We start from the raw sequence: 10,771 nt of genomic DNA, 5'->3' as shown, positions 1-10,771 counted from the left end.
AGCACCGAGAGCAAAGTCAACACATACCTCAGCAGTGGCCAAGTTCTCATTCTCACTACAAATACACCAACTAGACATATGGTGCAGCCAAAAGAAACAGAACATCATTTGTTTATTAGGAAAAAAAACATCAGTTTAATACATTTACATGAGCACCAAAGTGAGATATGTCTACGTTGCATTTGTTCATTTTTCTTTGCAAAATGAAAGTTTGTATGTTTATTTATGACACACATGCAGAAACAGGTGCCTTTTAGTGTAATAAGTGTTTAGTACAATGTAACAATGTCTAATTACTTAAATTATAGATTAAACTATAGACACCTTCATTTCTCCACTAATTAGCTCTAAAAACAGGAAGTGCTACTCAGCTAGCCTTAACACTTTGAAATGGTATAAATCTAGAAGATTCTGCCTCTTTTCAGGGGCTACATGTTGCTAAGCAGAGTGCAATGATAAAGATATAGAAATATCTCATAGAAAATCTAGGTGTAGACACTAGACAGAAATTGAAGCTTATAAATTTGTTGCTTGTCAACATGTTCAACATTTACATTTCTGGCATTTGGCAGATGCCCTTATCCAGAGTGACTTACAGTTTATCTTATTTGTTACAACTGAGGGTTAAGGGCCTTGCTCGGGGGCCCAGCAGTAGCAGCTTGGTGGACCTGGGAATCAAAATCACAGCCTTCCAGTCAGGAGTCCTGCATCTTAACCACTAATACCGAGATCACACTGCATCGGATCAGGATTGCTTTCACACTGCAGGACTATTTAGGGTAGCATTCAGGCTCTGCTGTGTTCACACTGCATGATGGATTGGTGACAGGAGCTTTCACACTGCATGACTTCACAATAGAAAGAATTGCCAACAGCTCTGTCTGCTCTGCAAACTACTTTTCACAACCAAACGTACGTGAGAAATAATAAGGAAATAACGCAAGATCACATGTAAGATCAGAGTTCTCGCGAAAATTTCACAAGCCAAATGGTCTGTGCGGGGAATAAGGATTGTGCATTCTGCATGATTGCACAAATGAATAATTTTGCAATGTCCAGCTGCTGATGGTCAAGCTAATGTTTCTGCTTTAATTCTGTAATTGTATAGCTTATTTATTCTGATATAACTATAATTAAGACATGTTTTTCTAATAAAAATCTATAAACTTCATTAAACTATAATATTGTGCTTTAACCGAAGACATGCTTGCTGATATTGTGGTCTATAACTCCTCCCCAAACTGCTCACTGCCCTGTATATCGCTTTCTCATTGGCTGTACAGTAGGTCATCGCCGAGGTAGGGAGTTTTCACTCGGAGCTCCTTTCACACTGCACAACTTTGGTCCAGATATTTAGCATGCCAAATATCTTGGTCAGATAGAGTTTTTGGTCATTCACACTACACGATTGTCTCTCGCGTACACAAGCTCCGATTTGCCTTGATTTTGTAAAAGTAGTCAGTGACTGAAAAGTCATGCAGTGTGAACTCGGCATAAGCTACCACATCCCCTCAACATGGAGGACATCTAGTCTTAGCACAGAAAGCTGAGGTGCTGTGCCAAAAATTTTAAGTTGTCAATTTTGGATAAATGTCTAACTCCTTTTTAAGATTGTGACCTAGATGTTTAGGAATAAGTATTTAGATTCATGAAGAAGGATTCAAGTAAACTTTGTAGGGCTCTTAAAGTGACATAAATTAAACTGTCCTTATTTGTTACATATACATTACTGCACAGTGAAATTCTTTCTTCACATATCCCATCCTTGAGGGTTGGGGTCAGAGTGCAGGGTCAGCCATGATGCAGCGCCCCTGGAGCAGGGTGGTTGGGAGCCTTGCTCAAGGGCCCAACAGTGGCAGCTTGGCAGTGCTGGGTCTTGAACCCCGATCTTCCAGACAGCAACCCAGAGCCTTAACCACTTGAGCTACCACCACCCAAATTAGGTAAGTTAACTACTTTGCAAGATAAACCTCTTCAGTTCTTAGCACCAAGTTGACTTTACTGATATGCTAGTTAGCTACTTAGCTGAAACTAATTGTACAGTTTGATAGTGTTTATGAACAATTTTAAATTCTGACATAAGAAGAGCTGAAAATAAAACATATTTGCTCTGGTTTGAGCTGAAAAATCAATAAAGTCTTGTTCTTTGTTTACGAAACCAAAAGGCATGGTTAATGTCAAAGTGATGTAACATGAGTTTTTTGTCTGTTTCTTTGTTTGTTTGTTTGTTTGTATGTTTTGTGAAAGAGAGGGGGCGCTATTGGCTCAATTTTAATAGTTTCTACTGCTTTCAGAAATTAAATATTTAAATAAATTGGAATCAGCAACATTTTTGACTTACTGCTAGAATTTTTTTTTTTTTCAGCTATATTTTGTCCTCCTTTACCTTCACCATCTTCTATTTTTAAAAAGCATGTAGTGATCCAAATTAGCAGTATGCTAAGGAATAACAGCGATCGTTAACCTCCACAGTAACCGCTGATACACATCAGGGTCATTCAGGGTCACTGGTCATTAATTTTAAGGACAAAATGAATCTTATTTCATGAATCATAAAGAAGCAAAGCAATTGCAGAAGAACTTTTGGTTATATTTCTTGTTTTAAGGCCAAAAAAGGAACATCTCAAATGCATATTATATTGCATCATTTTGAACCAACAAATAACAAATGAACTCAAGACCAAAATACAGCCCAAAATAATTTGTTTATTACAAAAATATCATTAAAATATGCTTACATCAGCACCACAGTGAAATCGCAGTGTCCGTGCAGCAGCATTCACAATATTTATGTTCTTTAAAGAGAATTTTATAGAGCCAGGAAAGCCAAAGAGTTTATCTCAACATTTTACTATATATACACGATTATCTCACCGCAAGATTGTCAAAAAGAGTAATTTTATCTTTAAAAAAAAACATAATGAGTAATTTTATTAAAAAAAAAACCATCTTAGATACTAAAAAAACTTTGCAAATATTGCAAGTAAATGTATTGTATGGCTTTAAGATTATTCTCTGTTTTTTGCATATTCTGGACAGGATAAACAATATTAATACTGCATATAATCAAACAAATACATACCAAAAAAAAAAAAAAAACAGATCAGAACAGAAAAACAAACACAACAAGGAGAAGAAGAAAAAAAATCTCCCATTCTGTTTTCTCTTTCTTTACCCAGCTATTCAGTCTTCACATTTAAAAGCAAACAACAGGAAATTGCAAAAGGTCCACAGTATGGGTTTCTGATACACTCCTATTAAAAAAAAAAAGTTCACTCTGTAAACAGAACTGCTCATCCTCATCAGCTTTTCAAAGACACTCACATATTCCAATACCGTGCTGTGTATTGTTGTATACTGACCGTAGTCCATCTGTTTGCTATGCATTAGTCGTATCTCCTCTACACTGTCTATCAGGGGAAAAGAACCACGGTGGAACCACTACTGATCTGATATCTCTGAGCATGGGTTCATTCGAATTATAGCTGTGACACTTAACATGGTAGTGTGTGTGTGTGTTTGGGGTTAGGGTTAGGGATGTGTGTGTCAGATTTTAACTTGTTGGTCACCGTGTAGGTGTTTCATTGTTATATGTATATTGTGTATCTGTAATGGTTCTTCATTGTCCCCCTAGGGCAAGGATGACCAATATTATCCACAAAGCGTCGGTGTGGGTACAGGTTTTCATTCGAACCTAGCAGAAGCTACACCAGAGTCTATTGAAAGCCAAGATCAGTTGATTAAACAGGTGGAATCAGGTGTGGCTCCTGCTTGATTGGTATGAAAACCTGCACCCACACCGGCCCTTTGTGGATAAGATTGGACACCCCTGGTCTAGAGGAACCCTCGGTAGTTCCATGTAGAACAGAACAACAAAGTGTCTCCCTATCAGAAAGGGTTTCATGCACAAGTTGGATAAAAACCTATATCGGGTGTCTAAGAACCCTTTCTGTTAGCTAAGAACCCTTAATAATCAAATGGACCCATAAAGAACTCTTCTTTTTAGAGTGTATTAAGTACCAAGTCTATAACTTGCTAACAAGTTCCAACTGGCTAATCAGATATGATTTAAGTAGAAATGCTTAAGTAGAACTGCTACTTTGTTACTGAATCCACTGAATCCTTATAAAACCATTCAAGAACCCCTTTTCCTTGCATTTACCTAGTACCAAGATTCTAAATGCATTCTACATATCAAGACAAAGCAAGTACCAATAATTTGGAGTTTGTACCACATATTTACCTAGTTAATATAATGGTTCTTCAAGGGTTCTTTTAAGATTTCTGGCTTAAGACACATACCATTTCAGGGTTCTACATGGAAACCTTAATGATTCCACTAGAGGAACCACTGGAGAAAGCTCGAGACTTGAGTTTCTGCCCACTTATTGCTGGAGGCTGTTTGCTGGACTGGTTCTCACCCCAGTTGTGATAATGAGGTTTTTAAAATCCTAGAAAATCCTAGAAATATTGCTATTTCAGATACACCCATACTTGAACTACTCAGATTACCATGTTGTTGCGTAACTACTAATGTCCCTTTCCACTGGTGAACAGGATAGAGGAGGGTTCTAACAGATTCCAGAGGCAGGCTAAAGTCAGTACAGTCAGTGTGTTAGCCTTGTGCTTGGTCTCCAGGACCGTGTTCAGTTTCAGTTTCACACACAAGATTCTTCCTGCCCTGAGAGTTTTCAAGGTGAACGCAGTACACCAGAATATCTATGGCATGAACACTGTTCCATGATTGGCCAGTTCTTTCTTTCTTTTAACAGTCCTGTCATTGCTCGAGAGTAACACAGTTCAGATCCAGCTTCCTGATCTAAACAGAAGACCCACTGTCCATGTAAAGCAGGCTAGCAGCATTAGCTTTGTTAGTTTAACATTTGAGGCACAGCTTAGCCTGTTAGCGCTGGTAGTGGAAATGCTGGTGCACTTTCCCCTCCACATGAGCATGCGAGTGTGTGTGCGTATGAGTGTGAGTGTGCATGTCCGTGTAAACCTTGGAGAAAGTCTTTGCAGGCCCACTGAAGCCCGGGGATCCCATTCCCATAAGTCTGTGGGTGGGGAAGTCAGGGCTGCCACTGCTGGGGATGCTGGGATCTTTATCAGGGCCGTGGCGCTCTCGGTAGGGTGCAGAGCGAGGGGGTAGGGGGCCATGACGGAGGCGACTATGGCACAACCACAACACGATCGTACCAACCATAAGCAGAGCTGCTGCTGGGATGCCGATGATCAGAGGCCATGGAAGACCAGAACTTAGGTGGGCCGGGGTATCCGAGTTCTCAACCGGGGGATCTGCACACATAAAAACACATCTTGTTCATGCAAATTATCACAAATTTATCAACAAGCACTTTTGTTGAAAGTGAGGACATAGAGGAGTTTCAGAGAATGAGCGAGTAGTGAGTGACTGGTGACACCTATGGCTGGTTAAGGGTAGCTTTTATTTCTGGTGACAACAAGAGAGCTGACAGGGACCTTGACCATGAAATGAAAAGATTGTGTTTACTTTTTGTTTCAGTGTTTTGCTAAGCATAGCACTGAAAAACATTAAAAACAATCAATAAAAGACATCATTGCTCTCTCTGAAGTCTGCCTCCCATGTCCTCCTTCCGCTCCATGCCTACCAGGCACTATGAACAATCTCTAATAAAATCATTTACCCATACCTGAGAGAACAGTGAGGTAGGCACTGCGGAAGCTGTAGCCCATAGAATTTGCTCCAAGACAGATGTACATGCCAGCGTCCTCATCTCGGGCTTTGACAATGGCCAGTTTGTTGAGGTATGAGCCATCAGGCCGAGGCCAAGCGTCTTTGGTGCGCAAGACCATGAAGTGCTGACCACCGACCTCAAGAGTGGTGTTGTAGCGCCCCTCCGTACCTGGCTCGAGCCGCTTCAGCCACTGGATCACGGGCTTCACATCGCTGTGGACTTTACACTGGAACAAAGCTGTACCACCAAGCTCCACTGTGGTGTTCAGAGGGTGGTTTCCAGCCAGCATGGGCTTGGAGTTTGTACGCTCTAAAAAAGACAGAATACTTTTTTAAACACAAGTAGTGCAAAATCAGATCAGTGGCAGAACTTCAAAGTATATGTGAATTTGACACCACTGACTAGGTTGAAGATAATACAGAATGTGCCTAAAGGTTAAGGAAGGTAAGTTACCACACACATGAACTTACCAATAACCTCCACAGTGTAGGTGGCGTTGATGTGCCCAGCTGCATTGAAGACACGGCAGGTGTAGCGGGCACTGTCCTGTGGCTGCAGGTTCTTTAGTGTGAGGGTCCACTGTGGTCGTTTGGCCCGGGTGGGAGCGGGAAGCTGCTCCTGGTCCTTCCACCAGGTGATGCAGGGCGGAGGGTTCCCTGTTGCCACACAGTTTAGTCGCACCGAGCTGCCTACCGGCTGCTCCCGAAAACGTCTGCGCATCTTCATGGGTTGGCTGAAGCGTGGCTTTACTGTGGATACAATTCAATTTAGTTTAATTCAATTCAACAAAGGTGGTTTCAGTTTAATCCCATTCTGTTTCATTAAAATCACTTTAGTACATATTCTATCTCAGTTCAACTGAATTCATATCAGGTAATCCCGAACCAGTTTTTAAATTTTAGATTTTAAACTGATTCTGCTTAATTCAAACCAGTTCAGTTCATACCAATCCAAATGAATTCACTTTCATTTCAGAATTCAGTTTAGTTTCATTGATTTAAATTCAGTCTATTCTAATCCAGATGAATTCATTTTAGGTTTTCCCAAACCAGATCAATCGTCCTTGGTCCAATTAAGTTTAGTATGATTCTGATTAACTGAAATCAGTTAATTTGAGTCTGAATGAATTCAGTTCAATCAGATTCGGTTCCATTCGGATCAGTGCAGTTTATTCCAGTCAATATTTAATTCACTTCAGGTTATCCTAAACCAGTTCAATTAAGGTATTAGTATTAATTCAGTATTAAACCTGTTGCATTCATAGAATTCAGTATTACACCTGTTGTATTTACTTCAATAAGATTTCAAAATAGTTGAAGTATTTGGTCCGAACCAGTAGCAAAATTTAATCAAGTCCAGTTCAATTCAATCTACTAAATCTCAGTTCAGTTTAGCTAACCCAATACAGTACAGTTCACCTGAATTGAGACAAAGCCATTTCAGTTGCATTGAATTTATTTATATTTAGCTCAATTCTCCTCAATCTCACCATACCCAGTCAATTTTAGTCTGAATGATTCAATTTAATTATATTATCACTCTATATAAATATACTACAATAGAAATCTCTCCTGTAAAAGACAAATGAGCAAATACTTCATCTTTTTTTTTTTTTTTTATAAATCTTTAAATAGAAAATAATAGTCATGACATCTGATAGCCAGGAGTCCATTCAGCATAAAATACATAAGAAATATTAGAAGCTAGAAGGCCCAAGCCTGGAGCAATGAAGTGTTCATGCAGCACGTGAACATGGTTATGATAAGAAGTTGCATCAGTTCACAGAGCTGAGATCAGAGCTCCGTACATCAGCTCCTGTCTGCCAGAGCAGCTGTTAATGTTAGTCTGAACGGAAAACAGAAATCTAGGATTTGCTCCTGAAAAACTCCATATTCTGAGCTTATACTAAATCTAAGAATCATAGACGCAGACTGAAAAAAGCTGTGAGTGTGTATGTGTGTGTCTTTACCACATGGCTGACCAGCTTGATCCACCGGTGCTGTATTGAGGCATGGTTCCTCTGAGATTGGAGGAGGTTTGGTTGGAGGCTCGGTATTGTCTGAAACACACAAACCAAATACAACGGTTCTGTTAGGGCTCTTCCATTGGTACTGTAATGGAGAAATACCTCCTTTGTTCCACGACAACCCCATAATAATCACTGCTCTAAACAGACATAAATCTATCAATCTATAATCTTGGGCTGTATTTATTTCAAGATTCTGTTTCAGGAAAACAAAAAAATAAAATGTTGAATTATTTATTTGCAGAGATGTTGACCTGAATAATTCAAGCCAATGATGAATGACCGTGTTCGATTTTTACAACGTTAGCTCATAAAAAACCTTTTAAGGCATCACATATATTCATGCTGTACCTCAACTGAAATGAAAAATAAATCCAGACATTATTTGGATTTAAGAGTTTGACATAAAAATTACTCAAGTCTTCCTGGGATGTTTTTCTTTTTTTTCCTAAGAGACGGATATGCCATTATAAGAAAATAATCAACAACAGAATGGTGTGAAGCAGCCTGAAATAAAGCAGAGTTACTGTCACCACTTTAAAGTTGATTATTTTCCAATGACATCACACTGCAAAGTGTTTTATTTATAACATCACAGTCATTTGCCAATGATTACAATTGGGTTATTTATTAAAACATGACGTTGTGCTTAAAGTTATAGCACAAAATTACAAAACAAGTTCCTGTACTCTCTATGTTATAGCAGCTAAACACAGTTCATCTTTCAGTTTTCTCTGGAACTTGATAAAAGAGAGAACGTTCAGCTTGTCAAGTGACCCAGAAACCGAAAATGTGTTGGATTGTTACAAAATGCTGAAACTGGAGACTCCTTATATAAATGTTAAATAAACATTTCCTTATGCAGTGTCTGCTGTACAAGTCCCTGCTCCGAGTGGGTCTCCGACATGGGAGGCGGGCGCACTAACAAGGAGGTTAAAGACTGGAGCAACTAGCGTCAGTCACTAGTGCACCTCTTGAGATCAGGGGAGTGAGGATTTACCTGCACAGCACCTATTGCTGGCCTCAGTTATACTCGCCCCCCTAAACCTCACTCTCATCCAGGTCATGGCACCAATGTAATGTTCATCGGTCCTACTCGCAAGCGGTCTTGAATCCGGGTCTCCGGCGTGGCAGGTGGGTGCACTAACAAAGAGGCTAAAGACTGCAGCCACTATCGTCAGTCACTAGTGCACCACTTGAGATCAGGGGAGTGAGGTTTTACCTGCACAGCACCTACCGCTGGCCTCCGTTACATGTGGATCATAAGTAAAGCTCTCACAGAAAGTTATTACATATTGTGTCTTCACTCATGGGAGATGAAAAGAAGAATACTGTACTTGCAAAAAAGGTAGAAAAATTAAAAAAAAAAAATTTAAATGCAGCAAAATCAAATACAAGCAAGAATCAAGGGGACAGTGGTGAGACCGGCCATGCTGTATGGTTTAGAGACAGTGTCACTGAGGAAGAGACAGGAGTCAGAGTTGAAGATGTTGAGGTTCTCTTTGTGAGTGACACGGTTGGACAGGATTAGGAACGAGTACATCAGAGGGACAGCTCATGTTGGACGTTTGGGGGACGAAGTTAGGGAGGACAGATTAAGATGGTTTGGACATGTTCAGAGGAGGGAGAGTGAGTATATTGGTAGGAGAATGTTGGACATGGAGCTGCCAGGCAGGAGGCAAAGAGGAAGGCCAAAGAGGAGGTATATGGATGGAATAAATGAGGATATGGAGCTAGTGTTGAGGATAAAGAAGATAGGGATAGGTGGAGAGAGATGATTTGCTGTGGCCACCCCTGAAGGGAAAAACTGAAAGAAGAAGAAGAAGAAGAAGCAGCAAAATCAAACATTTTTGGCTGCAACAATCTAAAAAAATTCCACAAAATCCAGGAAGGAGTGACTGCTATCAGAGCTGCTGTTATAGAAAATTAATCAACACCATCTGGTCAATCAGAATCGAAAATTCCACAGTTCTGTGATCTAAAAATGATCTCTCACACACACGCGACTGTCGATTCTGTTGGAAAGCCATGGCATCGGGATTTAAACTCGAGATCTCACGCTTCATAGCTCAAGCAAGAGACGATGGTCAGCAGAAAGGACCGCTGCTTGGCACGATTTATTTACAAAGCCAGACGAGTGAGCAGAACCCCTCGATGTGTGAAAGTGAGCAACGCTGCTCAGAGGTGTGTGTGTGTGTGTCTGTGTGTGTGTGTGAGACTCTGTGAGAACGCTAATCAGACTAAGCTGCTGTATTATTGTAAGAGCACTAAGGAGCGAGCAGAGAGCAAACACTGGCGTATTGTTTCCTCTCTCTGCCGTCCATGTTGGTTTAACTCTGAGCAGGAAGCCAGAGAGCTGAGCTTAACCCCGACTGAACACAGCTCTGAGAGCAGCTTTGTTTGAACTGCTGGAAATCACACACACACACACACACACACACACTTTCTAAATAAAAATAGCTGTCTACAATTTCTTTATGTACACAAATGTGCCACACTCCTGCCTACCTGGAGTTAGCTAGATCTCTCTCTCTCTCTCTCTCTCTCTCTCTCAGACACACACACACACAGGTGAAGGAGACTGCCATATTAAAATCTCTCCAAGATTCTTTCCATGTCTCAATTTATCCGTTGCTGTATGTGTGTGTGTTTGGTCTAGGTTGAAATTCTTCTAGGAGAATAAAACAGCCATCCAAAGGCCACACTTAACACACACACACACACACACACACACACAGCACATGTCTGCCAGTTGCGTGTAAAGATGATGAATGCAGACACGTTATTATCTAGCGGAACATCATTTCTTCAAGGAGGACATGTTTCTGGATCAACAGCTCTTTGTTACGTCTGGAACATTTCTTTCGACCAATCACAGCGCGCTGACATCACTCCTATCCGCCCCTCCCCCTAATGAGCTGAGGGAAAACCTGTGCCTCTCTCTATAACTTTACAAGAGTGACTTTTATCACTGTATTTCTATTGCGCTTATTTACACAACAGCAACACTGAAGAAATTAATTAATTAATC

The 10,771-nt window shown here is 40.4% G+C and overlaps 1 protein-coding gene across 1 annotated transcript in view; it reads right to left on the bottom strand.

Moving 5' to 3' along the window:
* Window positions 1-3,225: 3,225 nt before the first annotated feature.
* fgfrl1b (fibroblast growth factor receptor like 1b) overlaps window positions 3,226-10,771 on the bottom strand; it is a 44,001-nt gene continuing 36,455 nt past the window's right edge. Inside the window, exons 4-7 of the mRNA XM_058397923.1 lie at window positions 7,684-7,773; window positions 6,185-6,463; window positions 5,670-6,023; window positions 3,226-5,295 (exon numbers count right to left, since the gene is read on the bottom strand). Coding sequence (XP_058253906.1) covers window positions 4,904-5,295; window positions 5,670-6,023; window positions 6,185-6,463; window positions 7,684-7,773 — 1,115 coding nt within the window. The 3' untranslated portion in view covers window positions 3,226-4,903. The remainder of the gene's footprint in view (window positions 5,296-5,669; window positions 6,024-6,184; window positions 6,464-7,683; window positions 7,774-10,771) is intronic.

Source organism: Hemibagrus wyckioides, linkage group LG08 (assembly GCF_019097595.1).
Source record: "Hemibagrus wyckioides isolate EC202008001 linkage group LG08, SWU_Hwy_1.0, whole genome shotgun sequence".
In the NCBI taxonomy this organism is placed as follows: Eukaryota; Metazoa; Chordata; class Actinopteri; order Siluriformes; family Bagridae; genus Hemibagrus; species Hemibagrus wyckioides.
This window is presented reverse-complemented; position numbering and strand designations above follow the sequence as displayed.